Genomic DNA, 26989 nt, shown 5'->3' with positions numbered 1-26989 from the left:
CCGTATTGCTTAAAATAGCTTCGTAAATAAGCCATTTTCTCACGTAAAAAGTAAACAATAAAAATGGTTAATGTGGGTTATCCCTAAAAGATAAACATATACCATCGCGGACTTTTTTGTAGACCTTTTTATGGTGTACAATACTGTAGTACATTAATTTGATCTAACTCGTAGGGTTAGGCAGCGTTTTTGCTAATTGCTAAATAAGCCTAAAAAAATAGGTTAATTTACGACATCACGTTAGAAACCTCTAAAATTAGCAATGTTGCCTTAGTATATTATGCATGTATTATACATATAAACCTTCCTCTTGAATCACTCTATCTATTGAAAAAAACCGCATCAAAATCCGTTGCGTAGTTTTAAAGATTTAAGCGCACATAGGGATATAGGGACAGAAAAGGCGACTTTGTTTCATACTATGTAGTGATAGTGATGAGAAATAACCAATCACATCAGATCGGTTTGGTTTTTGCAGCTGGTCGTTGTAAAACTCGTTTGACGTTGACATTTCGGGGCAACTGTCACTCTTCCTAGTTTTTTTTACAAAATATAACATTTGTATATATTTGATTATCGGGTCATATAAAATAAACGTTTGTTACTTTGACGTAACAGACGGGCAGATTGAACCCGAATAAGTTTTCTGGTTACTCTAAACCACGTGCATAGTACGTACGGAATTATAGAAATAATAAAACCAGTCTAACAATCGGATTATAATATAATATATTTCCATAACAATTTTAATTCTCAATCAGAACGACTAAAACTCAAATGGTTATTTAGTTAATTATTTTCCTAATCGTCTAAATTTGAATCCTCAGCGTATACAGCCGAGAAGAAAAACAACATATTGTGAAATGGAAAAAATACTTTTTAATGTGTATCAAAATATCAAACACAAATAGAAAAAAAAACAGTATATAAAACCAAAATGGAGTTCCTCAAAATCAACATATCAACAGAAAATTAATAAATACTGGGTTTTTATAACTTAAGTAGAACTTTCACTTAAGAGATGGTTATAAACTACTGTACAAGGATTCATTTAATTGCTGCCTTGAATCGCTCTAACCGGGCTGCTTTGGCAGCTTCCAAATCCGTCGACGACGCGATGTTTGACATGGTGATACCAAACCTCTGTTTCCTCTGTTCCAGTTTTTCCTGTTTCTCCAAGTTGGACATTACATTTGATACAGAAATACCAAATCTGGCAGCTCTTTGTTTCAGAACGTCAATACTAGTTTCCTAAAACAAACTTGCCTCATTAAAAAAAATAAAAAACAAAGTAATTTTACTAACCGTGTTTCCTGCCCGAATACTCGCTGCACTATTATCTCGTGTCGCAGTAGAACCAAACCGTTCGGCTCTAATCTGTTTTTTAGCGCTATCATTCAAAGCCGACACACCAAATTTTTTAGCTCTCATTTCCAATCTCTAAAACAAGTAAACAATTAATCCATCAAAATCAAGGAACAAACAAATAACTAACCTCTTTTGCCGATAATTCAGAGAGCTTAATAATCTTTTTATCTTCCTTATCAAAATCATTACCATTGGCTTTCCCAGATTTCAGTTCTGTCCCTTCTTCAGTTTGTTTATTTTCAGGAACTACTTTTACTGGTAATGTATCACTGTTATTCCTTTTTAAAATAACTTTTTTTGGAGGCTCGCTATTGGCACTTTCCAGTTTCCTTTTTTGCGTTTTGGGCGAGTCCTCCAGATTATTGTCCAGCTCATTAATGATCGAATCCCGTTCGTCCAGGTGTTCGTCGTCATCATCCTAAAGTACATAGATTTAGAGAAAACTATCATTTGATGTCAAGAACATACATTTAAAAGGTCCTCTTCAATGTCATCAATTAATTCTGGTTGGTTAGAAGGCTTCAAAGCAGCCTGTAGCCTTTCCACCAGCTCGTTTTTATTGCCGGCTGTGCTGAGACCTCTATTTTTCAATTCTCTCTTCAGGTCCGGCACCTACAACAACCACATTTCTATTTTAACTTAACAAAATAATATATAAACATGTAAGTTCCTGTTGGTCAAGTTGTTTTATTTTTATCACATATACTGTTATCCAAATAAAGCAATAATTCAACCAAAAAATAATTATTTACCTTCAATTTCGAAAAATCCAACGTGGAATTTTCATCTAATGACTCGTCCGCCATTTTTTTGGTAAATAAACCGCGTTACCGATATGAGTTAAAGGAACTAAAAGTATCACCTCTGTTCGGTAGTCTACACTAGCAAAAGACAATACTCTAACCGGCACTTTCACTAAAAATTCTACGACTTTTAAAAAATGATAGTGAACAGAAATTTAACATAAATAACTTTGTTTGGGGTCAGCTGTTTGACAACTGTCAAAAATGTCAAAATCAATTATATGACAGATGTTTATTAGGGGCATTAGGAATGTTGGCCACAAAAATTAACGATATTTTGGTATATCGATATTTTAAAAATTATCGATAGATTGGAGAAAAAAAAATCGATATATTTTTTTCCACGAGTATAAAAAATATCGATATTTTACAAAAAATATATCGATATTTTTAAGAAAAAACAGAAATAGGGAAATATTAGCTCAAAAAGATGTATATTTTTTCTAAATATTTTAAAAGATAGTGATATTTTTGATGGACTTTTAAAATTAAGTACCAAAATTCACCAAACATTTAAAACTAAGTACCAATTTTAAAAGTATATTAAAAATTATATTCAATTTATTTTTAAAAAATATTAAAAATTGACCAAAAGTTTCGATATTTCTCTCAGAAAATATCGATATACCGATACATGAAATTTTTTCTGCATCACTAAGGGGAATTTATATTTGTCATATAAATATATGATTATGTCAATTTTAAAATCAATATTCTTCTACAGTCATTATTTGAAATTCTTTATATTACTATAATATAAATATATATTACATTAGTTGTAATTTTGTTATATATCTTTGATGTATTACTAATAAGACACTATAAGCATAGTAGGCGTTTTGGATATGATAAAAATATCTGCCTATCGCCATCTTTATTGGACCGGTTCGTTGACTTATCAACTTTCTGTCAAAAGCAAATTTACCTTGAACGAACTTCGTGCCAGTCTAATGTCCAACATGGCGATGTGTTTCTTCTAGTGAAGTAACACTGAAAATGTGTGCAGTGTTTTCGAAGCTTTTGCCTTTGAATATCGTGATATATTGTTAAATTAAGAAAAATGAGTTCATTACAATATGTGGTGCATCCATTGCCTGGAACTGAGGAACAGTTTAATGACAGGTAAGGCTTAAATTAGTCAGAACTTTTGTCAATGGGGATCTTCCACCATTTTCGTTTTTATGTCGTTTGGGAATTATAAGGCAATTGCGTATCCTCTGGAATTCTGATTATTATATCAAACCACACCTAGGAGACATATTATTCTAGTTTTGTTCTAATTATACATGCTTGTTTAAATGAATATGTATGCGGCGATGAATCCCACTTAGAAATCAACTGTATGTCAATTTGTGGGGTTTGGTATAATCAAATATACGATGTGTATTATGGAACGAAAAAAATTTGCCGACATGTTTGATATAACTTTTCCACGGTTACATAGCATTATGTCTCCCATCAATTACATTTAATTTAACTTTCTAGAGAAGATTTTAAATATATTGAATTTTATACTAAATCTTGTTTTATTGTTTTTTTACAATATTCGTCCACCGTTAAATCATGCAACACAATGGTATTCTATCGTCTTTATAACACATTCGGTAGATAATTGCTTTGGAATTCTCTAATTTTTTTTTTTGAAATAAACAATTACATAATATACAAACCCTTTATATTTGAATTTTAGGTTAAAGGAAGTTGCCGATAGAATCAATCGTGTGGGGCTCAACCTACATCCCGCTTTATCAAATCTCCGAGTTGGGATAAAGAAAATATGCATCAGTTCTGTTTATATCGCTTTGTTGTTAGAGGACGGTCGAGTCTGTAGAGTATCTTACAACATTCTTTCTGATAGGTTAGATTTGAGCAAAAATGATTCAAAAAGGTAAGGTTCCCAAGTTATTATGTATAACAATGTATATGATGCGTTGTGGAAAAAAAGTACAAAACAATGTTTTTTTTTCTAAATTAATAGATAATAGTAATCGAAAATACGATTATTAGTTAAAAAATCATGGTATGATATGAATCTTAATATGCAGAATATCAATCACTAAAGATTAATTAATGTAATATTTTTTTAATTGTTACTGCACATTTCATAATCATGTTTATATTACCATAATTCATCTTTCATGCAGTTTTGTGAATTTGATTCATTCATTCGGCATATTGGGGCTGTAGTTCCTACTAATGTAGCACTACTGAAAGGGCATAGATGCTTTTACGGCCTGTAAACTGTATGTTACAGCTAGTAAATCAATACTATGACCTTTAACATGTTCATGCACTCTCCTAACATTAACCTTTTATCACACAACCAAAGATCCTGGTTGTTGCGTAGTTGCGGGGGCTCTGGAGGGGGTGGTTCCGGGACGGGGGGCACCGGAGGAGGATCCGGCGGTGGTGCCGGTAGCAAGCCTGCTGGTGGTGGCAGGAGTTGCAGGACCAGGGCTAACACCCGACTCATTACCGGGCAAAGGAACAACACCGCCATAAGGGGAGGTAGTAATAGCGGTGAGTAGTACCGAAATATTTATGGACAAGTTCCGTTCAACAATTCAGGATTACTTTTGCAGGAAGTAGAAGTGCCCCCGTCATTATAGGAACATCGACGTCAGGCAGCAGGCCCATGGTAACGGTACCGGCACCTTATGTACCAGAGGAACTTGTATCTCAAGCACAGGTGGTGCTACAAGGAAAAAGTCGAAATCTGATCATCCGGGAACTACAGGTAGGATTTTTAGTTGTTCATCTAGTTGTTTTTTAACTTCTATAGTACAGTTATTTCACAGTGCTTTGGGCATAACTTTTTTTTACGCATCCATTGCTTGGTTTATTGTTTAAAAAAGGCCACATTTAGACTAAACCCCTGATTTCATGTGGCGTTAGCTTGAAGCTTCGTTTGATTTCGTAAATACTTGACAGTTTACATGTTTATGGTGAAAACTAGGAGTATGCTTTATGTTAGTTGCAGCTGCAACATCTAATCTAACAATTTATTTTTGTGGAGACTATTTTGTTGAAAGTTATAGTTAGAGCCAGTTTACTGTTTTAATAACTCACAATTATCGAGGTTTCTATTTCTCCAAATGTTCGAAAACTTATGAAGACTACTGTTTGATGGAGAGCTACAGGCGTTTTCTTCACTTTCTTGATTTAATTGAAGCTGATTTCAACCCTAGACTGTTTGAATCGCTTGAACTTGAAGTAGATGATAAATGATACAAATAATGTTGAAAAGAGCATATTAGGCTTGAACTATGTACAAATTGATGTTCACGAGAACGTATTTGTACTTTTACTAATCTCTTCAGCGATTTCAGTGATTCTTTGTTATTTCCATCATGCAAGATGAGTTTCTGGACATTTCTCATTAATTTTTTTAACAAATCGCTTGTCATTGCAAAACTTGTCTCCAAATATATCTGCAGTAGACTACAAGCATATTCATTCAACTATTAGTGATCATATAATTATTATTGATCAAGATATTTGAGGACCCTCAGAATCGCCACTATTCAACAATGCTTTGAAATGTATAGGGGAGGATATAAGTTGAAAATGCAAGTATATTTTCTTTCTTCCTCGTACAGAGGCTTATTTCAGTGTAAAAGTGTTTATCATTTACTTATAAATATGATAAACAATTAACTTACAATTTTTCTGGTTGTTGTTGGTATATTCAAGGGAGATTTGCATTCTTCTTCCTCCAAAATTGACGGCATAATAAGCCTATACATTAATGGTTTAGTGGAAATAGAGAAATATATAATATTTATATATTACAGCTTTGATTCAATTTGTCTGATTGCAGTTGTTGCTTATAAATCAATCAACCAAAATACGCCCAAAAATGAACAAACAAAAAATGCGGAATTGTATGACAATAGAATATTTTAACAATACATTATGAATACAACAATGTTCTACGAAAATGAGTAATTTACGGAATTTTGAACATAAATAAAATATAGTTGCGTGACAATAAAGAGTGAACGTTGAAAATAGAATAATGTTCAGCTGGGTCATACACATATACTAACGGCGGCACTTCTTCGTTTCTATTGCAGAGAACAAATCTTGACGTAAACCTAGCCGTGAATAATCTTCTCTCTCGCGATGACGAGGAGGGGGAGGAGGGCGACGAAGCAGCTGATTCCTACGTCCCCGAAGATCTTATCTCTTTGCTGGACGGAGGATTCCATTCGGATCATTCAGTCATAATCGACGCCGATGCCATGTTCTCGGAGGACATGTTCGGTTATGCCGGAATCAGAAAGTATGCGGACTCCTAATTCATTGGGTTGGTTCATTTTTGTTCACTTGTCGTTTTTGTGTTCTAGCCGCGGTAGCAGCGGACGGAGCGGAAGCCGTCTACCTGATAGAGACGTGCCGCCAGGAAGCAACATCGGCGGCAATTCGGACAGGGACCGGGAAAATTTTTCGAGGTGGCGTGAGCGACAGTACTTCGGCCCCAGGAAGTGGTTGGAGTCGTCCAGGGAAAACTCGTACGAGAAGGACTCGGAGAACAAGAAGAAGGAGAACTCGTGCCCTTTGTGGATCTCCGACGATCTGGAGTTCTGGCCCGAGCCAGCGCCGAAGTTTTCACAGATCGCCACGTTGTATAGTGAGTTGATCGCTCTCTCCAGTAACGGACAGTTGTATCAGTGGAAGTGGAATGAGCACGAGCCGTACAAACATCCAGAGGTGAGTAGTTTTCGGAGACCAATCGGGGCGGCGATGATATTTGTTTATTTCGGTTTAGAATCCTAATGTCCACCATCCGAAAACCGTAACCCTGAACTTGACAAACGAGAAGGTAGTTCATTTGTCCGCCTGCTCTACGAGATGTTCTGTGTCTACCGAGAGTGGTAAGGTCGCGACATGGCTGGATGAACTCTTATCGCCGGCGTCCAGCAAACTGGAACACACCTCTCAAGCCTACAGCGAGTTCCAGAACGATAAAATTGTAGCGCTTCATACGTGCCCGCTGTACACCGTCGCTAAACTGGACAGCGGAGCCCTGTATTGGTGGTAAGTTGTCTTTATGTTATCGGAATTTTCTTTTATAGTCCGTTGAATAAAACAGTGAACTCACGTCATGATTCTATGACGTCAGAACGTCGCAATGTTGCTGCATTAACTCTCGAGTTTTAGTTGGTAATCTCTAAGCTTTCTATGGATACTTTCCAGAGTAACAGTTCCCTCAAAAATAATTGTATTAAACTATGTTTATATTCAAACAACTTTATACTAATAATCACTGTCTTTATACATTTCTGGTAGAGCTAATCAAGCTGATCTTGATGTGAGGCTTCATCTTAGGACGGTTCCTTTTCATGAATCTTTTCTTCTTTCAGTGAATCCAATATTATATTTTTCATTTGTGAGATATATTAGTGGCTCTGCCCATAGTATTGTTCAGTGCAGCTGCAACACGCTAAAAATATTTTCAATAAAAACCGCAGCAACTTAATATTTAACAGTAAAAATACTTTATAACGCATTTTACTGGCAAGATGGGGTCCCTCCATTATCTCGTTCCTATTCGAAGTAACTGATTAGAAACACAATCTGTTCTTTCTGGCTTCCGCATTTTCAACCAGAGTGATAACAAGCAGCGATTTGACATTTATCAAAACAAGCAAAGCATTAAAAACATCTGCCAGTTTATAACGTGTAATTTTAACTAATATTCTGGGAATTTTGCGGACGTTTGACAACCGGGCGACTTTTGTAGGCTTGATTCGGTTACATATTCGAATGTTTCAGACAGCATTGCGTCTCTTTTTAACTGTAATAAAATGAGAAGGAAAATGTTGTGTGATTCTAAAACTAATTTACAAATTGCAGCAGGCAATATATTAAACATCTTGATTATTCATTCCAGGGGTGTTTTACCATTCGTTCAACGTAAGCGATTATGGGAAAAATACAGAGCCAAGTGCAGGAAACAACGCCCTTCCGCCTCCCAATCAGAAATTGTAGCTGGCTCTCAGGTGTGCATGAAGAACAGCCCCATGTATCAACCAGGAGCAATTGGTACGTTCACCGTTCACATGTAAGCCGACTCTTTTGATGCAACGTTATTTTGCCTTTAGGTTTCACAGTGGCCGCGGGCGTACCCAAAATGGGACAACTGCAGACCGCCGCGTGGACCTTGAACGACACTTGCACCTTTAAAATCATGAATGTCCAAGGCCCGAACGGTTCCGAGAAGACCAACCGCGACGACAGAGCGGGAACCAGTTCCTGCGGATTGTGTAAGTTATCTTCGTCTGTATTACTTATCTTATTCTTGTCAGGCATTAATGATCAGCCGTATTTTCATCTTTCTAGACGTTATTAAGAAAGGCTCGTCTAATAAGAGGACAGATGATGCCTTGGCTGAACGTAAGTGTATTATGCCTGATCTTGAATGTTGTTTATATGTTTAACGACCAGCGTTAAGTTGAATTTATGTTTGCAGCGTCGTCATCAAAAAACACCAATAGCAAGGAGAACACTGACAGATTGGACATGCCTCCGCCTCCTTCGCCAGCGTCTAGCACGTGCAGTGATACAGGAAGTACCAGTCACAGTGAGTATTGGTTATACGAAAAAGGGTGTTATTTTTGGACGTGTATCGTTTATTTCCTAGAACGTCAAAAGAAACTGGTGGTAACTTTAGCCGACATCAACACCGATAACCGCAAGGACGAAGAAGAGTGGCACCTTCGAGATGTCATCTTTGTGGAGGACGTGCGCAGCGTGCCCACCGGAAGGGTGCTCAAAGTAGACGGTGCTTACGCGGCAGTTCGATTCCCTTCGGCGCATTCCCGCGAGAAGGACAACGCCAAAGATCTGGATGATATTTTCCAGGACTGCAGGCTGATGAGAAAAGACGACCTACAAGTAAGATAACTAGCGTTCTATCTTGTCCATCGGCACTAACAATTCGACGTTTATTTTCAGGTGATCAAATCGAGTTCAAACTCCAGGGTACCAGATTGTTTCCAGCGCACTCCGCGCAGAGTACAGATATCCGAGAATGTCGGACAGATATTAACAATAGCCGTCGACGGTCTGGGTATACACGCCATCGTCAGGAACGGATCTAAACTGAGTTACGTCATCTTCAACATTAGCAGCGGTCGAGTGGAACAGGACAATGCCTTCCCTAGCGACCCGGCAGCTTTCATGGGCTTGTACCCATCCTTGATCAATCTCACTTGCGCCGGAGAGGTAAGTCCGATTGTGTTTGGCTTCCTGAGCACAAAATAACCTTTCGTTTTCAGAGCAACGAGACTATCTTAATTCTGCGAGACGGGAACAACACCATATATCCGTTGGCGAAGGATTGCGCCGATGCCATCCGCGATCCCCAGTTCCTCGACCTGCCGCCGGTCAAGTGCGTCGCGGCGGGTACTATGGCTTTATCCGGCACCAACGTCAACATGAAGAACCAGGTTGCCATTGTGGTATTCGCGCTTGAACAGCAACTCTTGATGCCGAAGATTCTGAGATGCGACACCGAGGGCGTCAGACAGGTTCTGGCCCAGCTAGACCAGGACAGCAAGATGGGCAGCGTGTCGAAGCCACCGATATTGAGCGAAAGATGCGACGGCAATAGGAACATTTTCCACGCGGTCGTGAATATGTGCACTCCCACTTCAAACAAGGACAACGACGACCATTTCATACAAGAGGATCCAATACCGACCCAGAGCTGGCCGCCAGAATCGTTTGATGTCGCTTCAGGTGAGTTTTTCACACAATTTAAAGTATTCGATCTGTTTGTATCCAATGGACTTCGTTGCCTGAAGATTCACGATGGTATCAAGCTGTTATAGCATTATTAATAACTCTTCTGTTACTGACCAATCCATGATTATTGAGTATATAGCAAATGAGAGACTAAATTGGTTGATTTCCTCTACAGATATGACTGCAGTCCACTGTTTTGTCAATATATTACTGAATGGCCATTATTTCAGTGACCCAAACCTGTGTTTAGACATATTTTCATGTATTAAGACCTATGAATTCTTAAACCAGATCTCTGCTTAGTTTCTTGTACTTTACTTGACTTCAGTGACAACTTTTCGGTTCATATATCATCTCTACTTAAGCGTTGTCGATATATTTCAGACCTCTCTCATAATACGGATAAACCAGTTTGTAAGCTTGATAAAACCGCATTGTCCAACAAAATATGTATCAGTTACCCTTAACCTGGTGAAGTATAGCCCATAGAGCTATTTGATGTATAAGAAACGAGATATTTGGAATTGGGTTTTTGTTATGTATTTTCAGTAGTGTAGGATGCTTTTGTTTAAACAAGGCTTTTGATAATTTTTACATTTCTCTTTTCAATTTTATTTACACATTCGATCAAGTCTATAAATAAATGCAACGGCGCGACATTCCTCTTGCAGGCGACGAAGATAGTATCATGAGTCTGGGAAGCAGTGCCGCGAATAAAGGCAGCAATCACAACCACAATATATCTGGGAACGTGTTGGACCCGTCCGAACGTCGATCCAATGCGATGCAGATCCTGCACGCCCTCCTGTACGAGTCGTCCACCATAGAAAGTCACCTGATTGAGTTGTTATGCGCTAAGGACGCCCAGGGCCAGACGCCTTTCATGCTGGCCGTATCGTCTCGGAGCTATCCCGCGGCCCTCGAAATATTCGAGCGAATCACGAAGCTGGGCACGCCGTCCGAGAGAGAAGAGATGATTTTCCCCAAGGGGTCCAATCCCGACCATTCCCCCCTCCACGTTCTCTGCTGCAACGACACCTGCAGCTTCACATGGACCGGAGCGGAACACATCAACCAGGACATTTTCGAATGTCGAACCTGTGGCTTGACGGGCACCCTGTGCTGTTGCACCGAATGCGCCCGTGTTTGTCACAAAGGTCACGATTGCAAGTTGAAGCGCACATCACCAACCGCTTACTGCGACTGCTGGGAGAAATGCAAGTGTAAAGCGCTCATCATGGGTAACCAGTCCGTCCGCTATGAGCTGCTGAGCCGATTGGTCAAGGAGACCAACCTCGTGTGTTTGCCGAACTCGCGTGGCGAAAGCATCTTGCTGTTCCTGGTACAGACCGTTGGAAGACAGAACCAGGAGCAAAGGCAATTTACAAAGTCCAGGCCAAGGACCAATTCGCGCAATAAGACTCCGTCTTCCGACGTCGAATCGGACATGCCCGAACACGATTTAGAACCGCCGAGATTCAGCAGGAAAGCATTAGAGTGCTTGTTATCCGACTGGAAAGCTGTTAAAAGTATGATCATGTCTGGTACTAGAGAAGCTAGTGATATGCAAGTAAGTACCACCATATATATAGTCTATCCTAAGCAGTGAACTCGAAGGTCAAATCAATTTATAACATCAAAATGGTGCAATGTTGCCGCATTTTACCCATTTTCGTTTATAGTAGCATCGATTTAAAACAACATTTTAATACATTAAAATAATGAAACAGAAATGTTATAAAATATGTTTAATTTTAACATATAGTATATTAAATGCAAATATTATGGAAGTACTTAAACTACAATTAATTAAACAGCCGCATTCGTTTGTAGGTTAGAGTTATTTTATTATATTTACATTGAACTCTTTTCTAAACCACCTACGACATCCCCTAGAGGCTTAATCTACCTAATTAATAATTGTATATCCAAGTAATGTATTTTATTTTCATTAGGAAACAAACCTTTTTATGTTTAGTTCTTGTTTCCTTCCTTGCGTTCGTTGTCAAATCTAAAACACGATTTTCTACAGTTATCCTATATTAATTCTATAATAATCACCTTTAGTTGTTTCCACTCTCATCACACCTGTAATGTTAGCATCTAATCATAATCCCACATCCAGGAAGTTTCATTCACTCGCTTTCACATTCTGAGTCACTGTTCAATTCAATAACTAATTTGTTAATTTTCAATTTACTCAATACAATTACACTCAATAATTACGACAAGCAATACGTTAAACATCTTGATGACGTAAATTCACTGCTACTTTAGATAGATTATGATATAAATGTTGTCCATTCCTGATGCTATCGTTATTTCCTATAGTTTGTCGACCAGCCATATGTCTCCGGCCAATCTGGAACCACTCTACTGGATAAGTTCACTCACTGCTTCCTAGTTAAGTGTCAAATGTCTACCGACGTTCTAGTCGAAACCCTGATTAAAGAGATGAAGAATCCGGACAAGAAACAGGCCGAGTTTGCCAAGTACGTCAACAGTTAGTCGTAGGGAATCGTCGGTACTATAGTATTTTTTGTTATAGATTCGTTGCAAGACGATTCGTGAGGTCAGTAGTGAGGATATTTGTTATATTTAGCATCGAGATGGCGCCCGTGTCTGTTAAAAGACGCGCCTTGAACAACCAAAACCAACCCCTAATAAAGTGCAAGAGGATTTTCCAATCGCTGAATAAACTGGCGATAGAAGAATTGTGCGAGACTGCCGATTCTCTGATAGCACCAGTGAGGCTAGGCGTGGCAAGACCTACTGCTCCGTTTTCTCTAGCCACATCACCGAGCGACGTATTAAACGTAAGAAGAAACGTGGATATACTCGAAGCGCGCGTCGCTGACCTCGTTCTTGTTTCAGGGTTCCGAGGAACTGTTTCTGGTCGATCCGTTGGCGCCGAGCACCTCCCGACAAAATAGCAACCAGAGCTCCACGGACTCGTTCTCCTACCTGGGCGATTCCATCAGGAGGTCTCAGACGCGGAGAGAGCTGCTCAACATCGTCGATTCCGAGGGCATGGCAATCGATAATGATGACGACGCCGCGTCGGAGCACGAAGACGCCCAGGGCGATAGGGAACTGAGCCTTGTGGGCCAGGCCTCGTTGGCAGAGAGCGAGAATCAAGAGACGGTCACCGACCACCCGGAGAATAGGCTCCAGGGCGAGGAATCCGATCCGGAACTGGATCTGCTAGCTGAGACCGAATCGGACAGCGACGACAATCACAGCAATCAGGACGCCGCCAGTGCCCAGCGATCCGTGCAGACTGGAGCTACTGCGGGTAGTGATACAGGTAAATTTTAATCGAAACTTCGGATCTTTTGTTTCTTTTTGTCAGCAATTTGAAAGATATTTGCTCACTGGTTTTGAACATAGCCTGTATCAGTTGATCTTAAATATCAAGGGGGAAATCGGCGTATTTCAAAATAATTTTTCCAAACTTTTTTTAATCACTGAAAATATCGATTGCTGCGCATTGCGACTCTTCATCTAGATAGGTGATTTGTGTACATTCTGGAGGCCAAAAATTTCATCTGGAAAAAATTTTTCACTAAACTAAACACTAAGCTTAAAAAACGATATTTTTTTTCGGAATATGAAAACCAAATACTATCTTACAATAAACTGTTTGAAAACTTACTGATTAATCAGCAATCCTAGGACTATATTGCGGTCCGTCATCAGCTTCATATGTGTCATTTTAAGCTTGCTGTTCTTTTCGAGCTGCGTCGGTTGTTAAGTTTTTGAGCATAACTTAAACTTCCGCCGCCAGCGATAATATTAAGCCCGTTCAGAATAGTTAAAATACTGGAAGTTCCTTCATTAGATAAGCACGCAGCGAAATATACCGAGACTTCAACGATTTTTAAACCAGAATGCAAATGTTTTGGAGCCAATCGCTAAACTGTTGATTTGAAGATTTCATATCATTCATATATTTTGAGTATGACCATCTCAACTCTCGTAAAATATTCATTTTCTTCTTGTTTCTTTTTTTTTCTCTTTTTATTTTCTTCTTCATTTTCACTACAGTTATTTGACTGTCGATTCGTACACCGATTTCCTTGAAATTATCTTTTATGAGATTTTTCGGATACAAGACATTTCTTGTATAAATGAAAGGCACACTATGAAAATTAAGTTAGAATTGACTTTAAAATGTAAATGTCCTTGCTGGGTCACTAGTACTTCTATAAATTTATATCCAAAATATCTATTCTTAAAAGAAACAAAGAATCCTTCCAAGAGTACACTGTTATATCTATTAAGTGGTTTAGAATTTTACTTGAGTTAAACTATCAATTTATGAACAAAAAAAATTGTTTTAACTCTCTACACTTATTTCCCCTGTTAAACCTCTTTGGGTGCAAATATCTTTCTTCATTTCTTGTGTGGCACTATAAATGACTTATTAGGTGGTCTACTCCTGTTTCCCGAAGATGAAAGCGGCGAATCGAGCCAACAGGAAGAAGAAGAGAGCGAGGCCGGTACGGACGAGCCGGACAACGAAGACTACATCAACGACGAGCAGCTAGAGAGAAGGAGGTAAGGAAATCATCTAGTATATGTTGCAATGAACGGTTCCTGTCTCATGTAGATATTTTTGCCGAAAAAAAAGTAAAGTATGTCGTCTCGTTATCCTGTCGGAACTAACGAACGAGACCACGTACTTCCCGTTCGCTACAGCTTCCCTTCTTCCGTTCCGTTTGTGTTTCTGATTATCTATCTTTTTTGAATTCTCCATTTCACAAAAGAAGCCGTTACAGCACTGCGGCTGGCGGTCAGGGTCAGCGATCCAATTTGGCTCCGCAGAACATGCAGTGGGCCATCAGATCCAGGGAATCGGGGCGGTCGGCTGGGGTGCGCCTGTCCGGCTCCAACCTAGTCTTTATCGATCCCAGTTCGCTGCGCAGGTCTGCCACCGGCAGCGCGGCGGTCGCCGCCAGCTCGGAACCCATCACCATGTCCACAACAGCCTGCTGCCTTGCTCGGGCCTTTGGTGAGTACCGTGTTGATGTTACCGACTCGAAAGATTCGCGTAGGGGAGATTGTTCTGATCACATAACATATTTCCAACCAATCCGAAACTGTTTTATTTTATGCGTAGGGAGTTAGATATTTCCCGATATATTTTAAAGGTATTTCCTCTTAAATAGACTAGATAACTATAGAGAGACTATTAAAAATACAATTATTTTAAAATTAAAAGCAGAATTATTACAATTTCATTATGCTTAATATAATCACTTACAGTTCCCCAACCATCATTTCTGCATCCCAACGTGTGAACATCTTAGCGTGCTTCGATTTTATTTGGATTATTTATCTTACATTTCACAGTTAACAATTTAGTTTTGTTCTACCAACGAAAAGACTACAATTGAAATAATAATTTTAAAAAGAATAATAGGACTTACCAAGCATACTAACCATAATATGTGGTTGAATATTGAAATATATTAAGTAACCATACGATCAGTATAATATTTGGCAAGAACATTAAATAAGTGCAGGTAATAACCCCAAAGAGTATCTAATAATAGCACAATGACCAGTTGGGGAACTTTGAAAATAGTATTATTGAAATCAAGTGCCCTATATTTGCTAAGACAAATAAAATTGTATTGGCAAACCTACTGAAAAACTGTATGGTATTTTGAAGATACAGATACAAATATATTTGTTAGGGCTACTAAAATATTCATTTTGCATGTATGTTCTACTAAACCCATCACATTATATTAAATATAATTTTGTATATTATTTAGTAACTGAAGATAGAACATAGGTAGTCTATTTGAAATTTAATTGAATTTCAATTTGTTGAAGCATTTTTTGAAGAAAAAACACCTGGTATTTTAATCCAATATTTTTCTCCAGGTATTGTTGTACGCCAAATAGCCGATTTGCTCGGTAGTATGTCCAACAACTCATCATCGGGCATACCTCCATCGGCCTGTATGTCAGTGTCCCAAGATGACATATGTAACGTTCAAGTAAGGGGAATACATACAATAAACGAACGACACCAGTCACGTTGAGTTTTTTTTTTGCAGATTTATCTCGAGTTCCGTCTGAAGCCCACTTGGGATTGGTTATTGACCGTCATGGACGCTACCGAAGCCCAGCTGAAGTTCGGAGCGTCGCTCACCAACTCACTAGACGGCGGCAACGCATCGGGAACTAGCGGTACTACCACGCAGCACCAGGCTAGCGGCGCAGGCTCAGGAGGTGGGCATCGATACGTGCCTGCTCCCCCATTTTTAGCATCTTTAGCTGCTTTAGGTTACTTATGTGCTTGATAAATAGGCTTCTTCTCTAACTTACAATTTGATTTACACGTTCCGAACGCAAATTTTTAGTTTTCTAGTAATAATCATCCGGCAGGCTGGTTATCTATGCTTTAAATATATTAATTTTTTTAATTAATTTTACCGAAGCTTAAGATAAGAAATCTTGAAATGTTCCGAATAAACTTGATGGTGTCGGAGTATTCTCGAAGGAAGTCTCTCGTTTATAAATCAAAAATATTTTTCTTTAAACTGACTTCTCTCTAGAAAACTTGCGATCATTTTCAATACCAATACGACCAGTATTTAATTCTTATCATATTTTTTTTCCTGAGAACATATAGTCAAAGATGTCGATGATTCCCAGATGCTGACCCATGATTTTCTCATATTAAATCAACCTTTTATAGTCAGTTCTAATAGATTATCAAAAATCTTTTTTTTGTACACCAATGCAAAGACATTCTTGACAGTCTTTATGCATCCATCATTTTTCTAGTCCGTACTAAGAAGTTGAAAATTCTTTCAATAATTTTTAGACGCTAGCTGGGTTTCCCCGATAATACTTCAATTTGGAACCTTGGAAAAAATTTCTATTCATTGAAACACCAAAAGACAAATAAGTCAGTTTTCTATTAAAGTTAATCAATTTGGAACCTTCACTTTTTTTTGTTATTGGCATCAAAATTGTCGATTTTAAACCAATGAAACTAGACTCGATGGGATAAATGGAGCAGTATCACTATCAATGCCAAGTGTTTCATAGGCATCAGTAACTATATTCAAATCAAGCAGAAAAAGCAATGTCGAAGATGCGGTTTTAAACAACTTATTTTAGACCCATTTAAACAATAAATAAAACATTGTCAAGTAATACTGATAAGAATTAATTCGCGGTCATAATTTTAACTAGCCTTTTTCTCACTCTCGCCCGACGATTCCAGTCAACGTAAACTAAGGTTGTGGTTTTCCTATAGTAGGTACGAGCGGATCTTCCGGAGTGGTCAGAGCGAGTCATCGGCATGCGGTAGCTGGCACGACTAGCGGCGCAGTGGGCAGCAGAATTGTCGGTTTCTCCCCGAACGTCGAGAGTGGTCGTTCTCGCGCTGACAGAGACGGTACGGCCTCGCGTAGTCGCGTTCTCTTCCCTCCTCTAACTCGAACAATCCTTTGACGTTTCAGGTGGCGATGCGCACGTGGCGCGGAGAGAGTTCCTATCGTATTGCCTGTCGTTAATGAGGGCCCACAACAGCGAACACCTGGATTCCCTTCCCATACTAGACGTATCGGCGCTAAAACACGTCGCGTACGTCTTCGACGCTCTAATTTATTTCATGAGGTCCGGGATGATCGATCATCGGTATAGCATCCGCTCAATTGTTAATAGTTTTTTATGTAAACCTGTTCGATTTCCGTAGGGACGACGAGCTCAGGAACCAGAACGGTAGTCTACCGTTGCCGCCGTGCTACGATCAGGACGAGAACGAAAACGAGGAGGCCGAGGAGGACATAGCCGTGGCGATGGAGACCGATTCGTTGGACGACCCGGAAGTGTCGAATCTGGCCAGTAACATGTCGAATAACTTGAACAGTTCGTCGCAGCAAGGATTCAGCGGCAAAGGGCGGAAACATTCCTTCTTCCAGGTATGAGGATATCCCGCGGCGTCGGAATGTGTATTAATCGTGTTTTGTTTTAATACTTCCAGAGATCGGAATCGACTCTGTGTTTGGGATGTCCACCTCCAGATCCCTTCGAGACGCCAATGTCGGAGGCTCTACCGCTAGCCGATCAGCCCCATTTACTGCAGCCCAACGCACGTAGGGAGGACCTGTTTGGCATCCCTAAGCAGCCCATCACGTTGAGTTCGACCGGCAACTCTGACAACCCGTTGGAACAGTTACCAACGAAGTTGAGCTTATCCACCAGGACCACAGACTACGCCATGCGTCAACCGGCTCAAGCTAATCATCCTATTTCCGCATCACTGAATGTAATGGGTCCCAATCCATTGACTTACCCCAAGAACTATAACCCAGACAGTGACTCGCGAGAGGTACAGTGGTTCCAAGAGCAACAAGCACAAGTTGTTTGTTTTTTCTTTGTTTTCAGATGCCAATGGATACATCATCACAGCCTGGCACATCCAGAGATTCGCAGCCTAGCACCAGTGGAAGTACACCCAACAACAAGGAAGCCAAGAAAAGGATCATGCAACCTTTTGAAAGCTTACTGGCCGCTATCGGTAATAAAGCTAGTGGTAAGTTAGATCTTAAAAGAGCAGTTTGGGTTTTTTTCTCTAATGCAACCTCTGATGCATGACGTCTTGCTTTTAACATTAACGGGCGACTTGGTACCTGGACTGCTCCTTTAAAAACTCTAAGATGTTTGAACAAGCAATTTTGTCTTGCTTTTCTTGGTCTTCCTAATTATTAATATATGTGTTGTGTTAAGGATTGAGAATTATTGTGGTACAGTGCTTATTATCATTCTGGTTCGTATATTCGCAGAGGAAGCAATCAATGAGAAACCCCAAGATTTGTCGTCCAAGAGCAGTTCCAGATCGATCACGCCCGCACCCAACGAGGCTCCCCTCGCTTCTAGACCTCAGATCATCGTGTCCCCGAGGAAATCCGAGTCGTCGATGGACTCGAACAGTCAGGACACCCAGCCCATGAACAGCATGCCGTCGTTCCAGAGCACAGAGAGCATGGACACGTGCAGCGACGCGGGCAATTCGGGATCTTCAAGGAGTCCGAGCAAATCCGTCATCGTCAGAGCCGGTTCTTCTACCGTGAGTAATTTTTTTTCTTTTTTTTTTTTGGTGTTTACAAGGAAGCCAAATACGTGTGTACATGTTTTTTTATGAAGGTGTACACATCACTAACCTTCCAAAATAATGCTCGCTCTCTGATGACCGCAGTCGTTTGAGGTTTTGCCTGGGGACAGATACGGAGCCGACAATTACCATCTTTTTTAGACATTTATACATAAAAGCTTCTTTCCGTATTGAACGAGTATATATGAGCCGTGTTACAATAAAAAAAACAATGAGAATGTTTATTTTTTTAGAAAGAACTTAACACTACCAGTTAACTAAAAAGTAAACCAGGAAAATAACTAAATATGCATAGAAGTTATAATGTTTGAAAGGGTTTAAAAAACAAAAACTATCAATTGACTTTATACAGTAACAATATTTTAATCAAACGTTTTTAATTTATATACTTGTACAACAAAATGAATATTACGAAGCGCTCTGGTGCCTGTCTAATATCAATCCTTGTTTTCCAGAATAACGGAGGAATGTCGAAAAATTGCGATTCCGGCATTTTGAGCGACATCCAACCGGAAACCTTGGAGAATCAGGAGATATCCGCTAATGTTACCGTAGTTACCACGAATGTGACTCAAGAACTGAACAAGCCCACAATAGGGCAGTTGGTCTCCCACGATCTGTTGTTGGGACGATGGAGATTATCCCTGGACCTGTTCGGTCGCGTGTTCATGGAAGACGTGGGATTAGAGCCCGGTTCTATCGTTTCGGAACTGGGCGGGTTCCCGGTCAAGGAGGCGAAGTTCAGGAGAGACATGGAGAAGCTGCGGAACAACCAGCAAAGGGACTTGACCCTGTCTAAGATAGAGCGCGACCGAACCCAGTTACTAGTGCAGACTTTCAAGGAACTGAACACGCAGTACACCAGCTACAACAGGAGGAACTCGTCCTCTCCACCCTTGGCAGTAAATAGGTATTTTTTGGCTGAGGTCGATTGATCGATTCAAGTTCGTACTAACGCGCGTCCGATTCCAGGGTGAAGGTCACTTTTAAGGACGAACCGGGTGAAGGGAGCGGCGTGGCCCGCAGTTTCTACACGGCCATCGCCGAGGCCATCCTATCCAACGAGAAACTCCCCAACCTGGAACCAGCGCAGGTTGATAATAAGTATAATCAATACAGTGTCCTGCAAAGGTTGGTAAAGTAAGAGACTTTTCGTTTTTATCTTATTGTTAAGTAAATGACGCCGGCGCATTCGTACCGCCGTGGGTTCGAATCCCGCTCTGGGCATGGATGTTCGTGAATGTTTTATAGACAACAGTATGGAATTTAATTCGGAATAATCACTTTAGGAGTTTTCTTCCGATTAGTTTTTCGGTTTCAGATAGAAAAAGTTCACATCCCATGTTAACTATTAGGCCTACAGATTAGTTTAAAAGGTTTTTTTTAATTTGAAGCTTTATTGTATCGTACTTATTTTAAGTTTTGTCTATCGATAGCCGAAGAGCTTGTTCAGAAATTTTATCAATAAAAGAAGTGGTATAATGTCCTCATCAACATTTGGCTGACATCAAAACACTGTTATATAAGTGTTTGACTTCAGATTCGTTTTCGGTCTTATAGAGAAAAATGTTAAAGAAAGGTTTCCAGCTAGAAGAGATTAATATAACTGTTACATCTTCGTTAACTCTAATATATGGCCTATAAATTAGTTTTAAATGATTTTTTTTTTAATTTTGAAGCTTTATGAGAAATCAGTACAATGTATTTTATTCAAAGTATTGTCCATCGAATGGTTGTTCAAAGAGGTCACGCTCATTTGTCAGAACTAGTGGTAATCAGAAGGACCAAGGTCTGGAGCGTCGGCGGATGGAGTATCATTTCCCATTTTAATGTTTTCAGGTATGCTTTCGTCCGTTTTGCAATACGTGGTCGAGCGTTGTCATGCTGAAAAATAACATTGTTGTGTCTTTGCTTGTATTCCAACCACTCAGTGCTCTACTTTAAGCCATCAATAGCAGTCAGTAGCTATCTCCGTTAATAGTTTCATCGAGTAATGCCTTCAAATACTTGACTTTATATTTCTTGACTGTCCAGAACGCTCTTTCTCTTCGTCAAAATCACCACTTTTAAAACGTCAGAATAAACGAGGATGGTTACCATAAGTTTCCAACAGAATTTGATGACCTTTTTCGTCAAATTGAATAAAAAGACAAAACTTCTCGCAAATGCGATTTACTGGGTACAAATTCAAATATTTTCAGTGTACTGAAAAAATGTTTTGTTCACGGTGGGGCTTCAACATGAAATGTACCTGATGCGACAGTAACACCATCTATGGTAAATCATTTAAAATTAATTTATATGCCTGATATTACTGAAACTAAAAAAAAACACTTATAAATAGCTCCAAAATACATATGTTTATATGCAGGATTTGTCTTAAAAGTTTGCAAAAAAATATTTTGTCCAAAGAGTTACTAGAATGCGGCAAGTGTAGGGTAGGTAGACGGGAAGTTCCATCTAAGCGTATCATAACCCACGGAATTGCCATTAAATTTTGTCTTAAACCTTTCAAGGGGTCTGACTGTTAATAATACAAGGATCTCTTTTGGGTATAACTGAATCTTAGCTGTACATCAAACACATCGACAGAAAACCAGATTTTGGTCTCGTTTCCTATAAGAACATATTAATACGTTGGTTGATAATACTATTGCAGTATGATGTGTTTACAATTTTAGATTGAGACAAAGAGATAGGGAAGTATTACGCCGCTCCCTGCCACCGAGGGGATCCGGCAGGAATCGTGACCATCACCGGAGGACCATGAGCGTGGACGCCAGACCCTACGTGCCTGGCGAGAACCTGCATAACAATTCGGAGCCATCGTCCATGCCAGACATATCATCGAACGGAGCACAAAATAATCCCATTCCCAACGATCATCTAACTAGTCATCAACAGCAATTGGGTGATAGACTCTATCCTAAGGTGTTTAATCTTCATCCCACCTTCGCAGGAAGAATAACTGGTATGTTTGTTTCTGTTGTAATTAGTGTTGGGAACTATGGACTGTTTAGGAATTGACTATTTTTTACTATCGACTGCTTCAATCGTTATTTTCGGTCCGGCTTGTTTTACTACTTTTTACTACCGACTGTTTCAGTCGTGCACTTTCAGTTTCTATTTTCGTAGTTTCATTCGACTGATTTTAATGTTCTGGCTTAGCCGCCGAAAGTAATGAGCCCAACTTATGCTTACATAGATAAATAGATTACATTATATTGTATATTAATATGGCAGCATTTTGGAACTTTGGTTATTTTAAAGATTCCTTTTCATTTCCAAAGACAATTCGATAACATGTATATCTCCGTCTCACTTATAGCGAATATTAAAATGCGGTTAAATATATTGGGGATCATTATTCTATTTCTTCTTTCACACTGTGCAGCACGGAGAATCACACATTATATCCGTATTTTTTTCTCTCAAAATTAGTACGGGAAGAAATTCGTACATCTCCGTCTATTATCGCTGAATGGAAAAACAGTAGAACTGTGCATTTGACTGAAATAGTTCAAGTATGAAACAGTTGAAGTAATTCCCAACATTAATTTTAATATGTCGTAACGCTGACCAATATTCGTTTTTAAGGGATGTTACTGGAGCTGTCGCCGGCTCAGCTTCTGTTACTCTTAGCGTCAGAGGAGTCGCTGAGGTCCAAGGTAGAGGAAGCTGTCGAGATGATTCTGGCCCACTCCCAATCGCACGCAGACATGGGACAGGACGCTTTGTTAGGTAGTGACAAAATTGCACATGATTTGCAGCCCACCTGATAATTTTTTTATTTTACCGTTAATGTTATTTTAATTTTCCTTCCCCTCTTCTTAGAATTAGACGTTTTTTCGTTGAATGAGCGCGGGTCGAAAAAAAGCAATGGCTCCAGGCCGGTGAATTCCGATAATTCTGTTGCAGAAGAAGGCGCGCCAGAGGAAGAGGACAACGCACCTCTGTTCTATTGCCCCGGCAAGAGGGGTTTCTACGCTCCCAGGCAGGGAAAAGCGACGTTCGAGAGACTGAACGCCTTTAGGAATGTTGGAAGGTAATTGCCGTTACTTTTTGGTGGTTCAGACACTTCATGAATTATTTTTTTGTTAGCAAGTAGGGACCGCATTGAAAGTATTTTCGAAAAAATGCGTGTTTTGATCACTTTTTGAAATAGTTCCTCATTCCATCAACCGTCTGTCGAAAGAGAAATATGGTATACACTCATTTGTGTGTATCAGTGTCATTTTAGTCAATTTCATTATTCCATGACAAGCAAGATTTTTTTTTCTAATATTAATCATAAACGACAAAATATAATCAGATATGGGTTAAAAACAGTTGACCATAAAAATTGAAATATATACATGAAATATTCCTCTTACAGACTATTAGGCATGTGCTTGTTACAAAACGAGCTGTGTCCGATTTTCCTAACGAGACACGTACTGAAGTCCATCCTAGGTAGGGCCATCAAGTTCCACGACCTCGCCTTCTTCGATCCGGTGGTCTACGAGTCCATGAGACAGCTGGTCGTGGACGCGGAAACGAAAGACAGCAACAGCCTGTTCTCGGCGTTAGACTTGAACTTCACGTGAGTATGCGCGTAGAGTCGTCAACGAACCACTCACCCTAACCCATAACCGTTTGTTTCGATGCAGAATTGATCTAAATCCAGAAGAAGGAGGCGGCACTGTCGAGATCATGACGAACGGGAAAGACATTGAAGTCACTTCAGCGAACGTTTACGATTACGTACGTAAATACGCCAAGTACCGCATGATCAAAGTACAAGAAAAAGCCATAGAGGTAGGAGATTGAAAAAAAAAAACCGCCGGGGTTTACGTTTTGTTCTTTTGTTTTTTCAGAGCATTCGTACGGGCGTGTTCGATGTTTTGCCGGAAGGGTCCCTGGATGGTCTCACCGCTGAGGACCTGAGATTACTTCTGAACGGCGTCGGTGACATCAACGTATCCGTTCTAATTTCATACACGTCCTTCAACGATGAATCAGGAGAGAGCAGCGAGAGACTGGTCAAGTTCAAAAGATGGCTGTGGTCGATTGTCGAGAAGATGACACACCTTGAGAGACAAGATTTGGTGAGTGTTTTGAAGTCCAGTTGACATTTGCTTAATTTATTACTACTGTTCTGTTGTACTTGCATTAATATTCAAGCAAAGCGAGTATGGGATTAATACATCAGTATGTATTTCCCAAATTCAAACAAAATTAAACTTCTTAAGCTAAAGTTAAGAATATACACTACACAAGTTCGTGTGGTTTGGTTCGCTTCAATCTTCTGATATCATGCATATTGTCCAATAGCTGTATTGCTTCCACGTTGCTATGATTTAGCAACCTTATCTCATGTTTTGAAGCAAAGTCTCTTCATATATATTCATTTGATTTCAAGGTCATCATGCAGCTCTTAGTTGGATTAATAGTTGATTGACTTAATTTCATTGTTGATTTCAGACCAAGTTGAGAGCATTTTCCGACTAACCAATACTTTGAGTCTAATCTGCTCTGCTTTTTGTCTAAATGATATTTGCAATTTAATTTACAATCGAGATGTATGCCGAGATATTTAGCTGATTCTACTTGAGGAATCGGGCATCCGTCAAGTGATATAATTAGGTCTCTTATTTCGCTGCAAAGTAAAATTACATTGGACAGATTTGGAGTTATTAAGCTATATTTTCCCGTCTCTAGTCCATTTGTCGAATTTGTGGACCGCTATTTGTGCTTTTTATACAACCTTAGGCAGAGATACATCTTTGTCATGATAACTATGTCGGCGGCAAATGTTCCATGTACTATTTCTTTTCTTGTTGGGATATCAGCAGTATAGAGCAGATATAGGAGTGGTCCCAAGATATTGTTCTGTGGAACTCCAACCGAAATAGATTTAACTGTTGAGAATGCCTCTTCATGCTAGACTCTACATTTTCTGTGAACAACAGTCGAAAGTAATACCGCGGTAGCAATTTTTGAATATTGATCCAATATTCTATACCAGGTCAAAACCTTGTGAGACATCCTGGACGAATATTGCAGGCAATATTTCTGATATTCGAATGCCTTTTCAACAATCGCTGTTACTCTGTGCACTTGGTCGATTGTCGGGTGGTGATTTCGAAATCCAAACTGGAAATCTGATATATCTGGCACATTCACCGTATTTTAAGGTATTTTTTTAGAAAAACGAGTCTCCCACATGCGAACTATATCTATGTTATTTGTTCTCAGAAATAGTTCTAATTCCCGGACTCGCTGATTTAGCACATTTGTGTTCGATATTATAATTCATACGATCAAATTTTTCTTTATCTTGTCTTGAACCCTTGTCACTGAGCAATTTCATCATGTCAACAACGGACGGCTCGTCGATTGCGGTTTCCTGCGTTTTTATTTTAATTTGTTTATCGCTAGATTTTTTGTCATAAGTTTTTTTTTATTGTTAGTGGCAGATGGCTTTTCGGAGTTTTGAGCTTTGTCTTAATCGGTGTACAGCTCTCATTTTATTTGGCTGAAGTTCTTTGATTCTATTCTGGTACACTACACACCCTTTATAATTGTCGAGTTGACATAATCACGTGACTGACTGTTATTCTATCCGCAGGTTTACTTTTGGACGGGATCACCCGCGCTTCCCGCCAGCGAGGACGGTTTCCAACCCATGCCCACGGTGACCATCCGGCCAGCCGATGACGCCCACTTGCCCACCGCCAACACGTGCATCTCCCGCCTCTACATACCACTCTACAGCAGCAGGACGGTCCTGAGGCAGAAGCTTCTCCTGGCGATCAAGACCAAGAACTTCGGCTTCGTTTGAACTGTGAACAGTGACCGGGTTCGAGTTAATTGATTTTCCTTTCCATTTTTTTTTGTTGTTGTAAGATACCGTATCGCATCTAGAGACCCCGTTCAAATAAAAGTTTATTCCTACTTTAGATTAAACGTTTATTACTGTATTGATTTTTCTTGTATGTGATTGTATAAATTAAGATTTCGGAAACAAAAAAGGTGATAATCTTTTTTGAGAGACAGAGAGGGAGAGAGCGGCGAGAGATTTGGAGATGAGTTTTCATTATTATAGGATGTAGGTTTTTTCACTATGGTCTATTACTGTTTGATTTCGCCGTGTACTTTGTGTGTAGATTTCCCCACGAATCATGGCCTCCTTAGTGTAAATTGAAAAATGGTAGGTTAACAATATCTTTTAAGGTAAACTCGAAAACAATATTTCTTGAAAAGAAATAGCTTATAATTAAATATTGTATTATCAGTTTTGTTGTTTCATTCAGTCCCATATATACCTTTGCATAAGGTTGAGGAAAAAATAATTTCGGATTTTCCAAATAGACTAATCCAAGCCTTATATCTCCGGTAATATGATCTTTGCAACAATCAAATCCCTCTTAACAATTTAAAGTTCGTGCAGTTTTTTTGTAGAATTGTTTAAACATGGAGAGTTCGAAGACGGTTTCCCCAATTTATTTAAATTCCATTATTTAATATCTAAAAAAATACATGGGTCACCAACAATGGACTGGGTATAAATAAGACACCGATTAAAAATAACATTGTTTTATTATTTCACATCATTGTTTCCAATATCCTGGTCCTAACTAACATGTACTTAATTTTTTCTATTAAACAGTTAAACAAATAAATACCAAGTTAATAAAGATAAAAACCATCATAAAAATACACTTTAGTACTTTACAAGTATGTACAAAGAAAAAACAATTTTAACAAAATAAGGCACAATATATAGTTTTACTCTAACGTGAGGAATGGTCGGGTACTTTTTATTAAACGCTGTTAAATGCTCTCTAATACTTTTTAGTTGCGAATACATCACTTTATAGTCCAGGGGACTCGATAAATGTTATAAAAATATGATATTAAGTTAAAAGAAAGAGAAGTCACC

At 39.2% G+C, this 26989-nt stretch overlaps 2 protein-coding genes across 21 annotated transcripts; one reads left to right on the top strand and one right to left on the bottom strand.

The window, feature by feature from the left end:
• Positions 1-856: 856 nt before the first annotated feature.
• Positions 857-2364, bottom strand: Sarnp (SAP domain containing ribonucleoprotein). Its single transcript, XM_076413987.1, has 5 exons — positions 2121-2364; positions 1837-1980; positions 1496-1786; positions 1306-1440; positions 857-1251 (listed from the first exon to the last, which is right to left on the bottom strand). The coding sequence occupies exons 1-5, from the start codon at positions 2172-2174 to the stop codon at positions 1048-1050; spliced, it is 828 nt and encodes a 275-aa protein (XP_076270102.1). The 5' UTR covers positions 2175-2364; the 3' UTR covers positions 857-1047.
• A 736-nt stretch (positions 2365-3100) lies between these two features.
• On the top strand, positions 3101-26341 carry hyd (E3 ubiquitin-protein ligase hyd). 20 transcript variants are annotated; one of them, XM_076413946.1, is made up of 37 exons: positions 3101-3293; positions 3862-4059; positions 4501-4691; positions 4754-4908; positions 6248-6456; positions 6521-6884; positions 6943-7211; positions 8068-8219; positions 8279-8440; positions 8517-8570; positions 8647-8757; positions 8818-9071; positions 9132-9401; positions 9455-9917; positions 10595-11493; positions 12255-12415; positions 12472-12739; positions 12798-13230; positions 14354-14483; positions 14693-14937; positions 15819-15934; positions 15995-16223; positions 17206-17346; positions 17411-17588; positions 17647-17872; positions 17935-18282; positions 18339-18471; positions 18737-19020; positions 19521-19975; positions 20038-20205; positions 21747-22036; positions 22663-22806; positions 22984-23110; positions 23441-23647; positions 23715-23862; positions 23922-24152; positions 25676-26341. In XM_076413946.1, exons 1-37 carry the CDS (start codon positions 3232-3234, stop codon positions 25886-25888), a joined length of 8688 nt encoding a protein of 2895 aa, XP_076270061.1. In that variant the 5' UTR covers positions 3101-3231; the 3' UTR covers positions 25889-26341. The 20 variants fall into 20 exon arrangements, with proteins under 20 accessions (XP_076270061.1, XP_076270049.1, XP_076270060.1 ...); XM_076413934.1 differs by having other exon boundaries at positions 22900-23110; XM_076413945.1 differs by having other exon boundaries at positions 18339-18486; positions 20038-20196.
• The last annotated feature ends 648 nt before the right edge of the window (positions 26342-26989 follow it).

This window comes from Rhynchophorus ferrugineus, unplaced genomic scaffold, assembly GCF_030347505.1.
Source record: "Rhynchophorus ferrugineus isolate W39M unplaced genomic scaffold, kcgeb_rfMv2 rfM9, whole genome shotgun sequence".
In the NCBI taxonomy this organism is placed as follows: domain Eukaryota; kingdom Metazoa; phylum Arthropoda; class Insecta; order Coleoptera; family Curculionidae; genus Rhynchophorus; species Rhynchophorus ferrugineus.
The sequence above is the reverse complement of the archived record's forward strand: the minus strand, read 5'-3'. Positions and strand labels throughout refer to the sequence as shown.

Excerpts from the sequence above, each read along its gene's own strand:
- Sarnp (XM_076413987.1), bottom strand. The coding sequence starts at position 2,174 with ATGGCGGACGAGTCATTAGATGAAAATTCCACGTTGGATTTTTCGAAA. Across the intron at positions 1,981-2,120 it reads TGGATTTTTCGAAATTGAAG|GTGCCGGACCTGAAGAGAGA; the intron begins GTAAATAATTAT and ends TGGTTGTTGTAG. Across the intron at positions 1,787-1,836 it reads TTGAAGAGGACCTTTTAAAT|GATGATGACGACGAACACCT; the intron begins GTATGTTCTTGA and ends TATGTACTTTAG.
- hyd (XM_076413930.1), top strand. The coding sequence starts at position 3,232 with ATGAGTTCATTACAATATGTGGTGCATCCATTGCCTGGAACTGAGGAA. Across the intron at positions 4,060-4,500 it reads AGCAAAAATGATTCAAAAAG|ATCCTGGTTGTTGCGTAGTT; the intron begins GTAAGGTTCCCA and ends ACACAACCAAAG. Across the intron at positions 7,212-8,067 it reads AGCGGAGCCCTGTATTGGTG|GGGTGTTTTACCATTCGTTC; the intron begins GTAAGTTGTCTT and ends TATTCATTCCAG.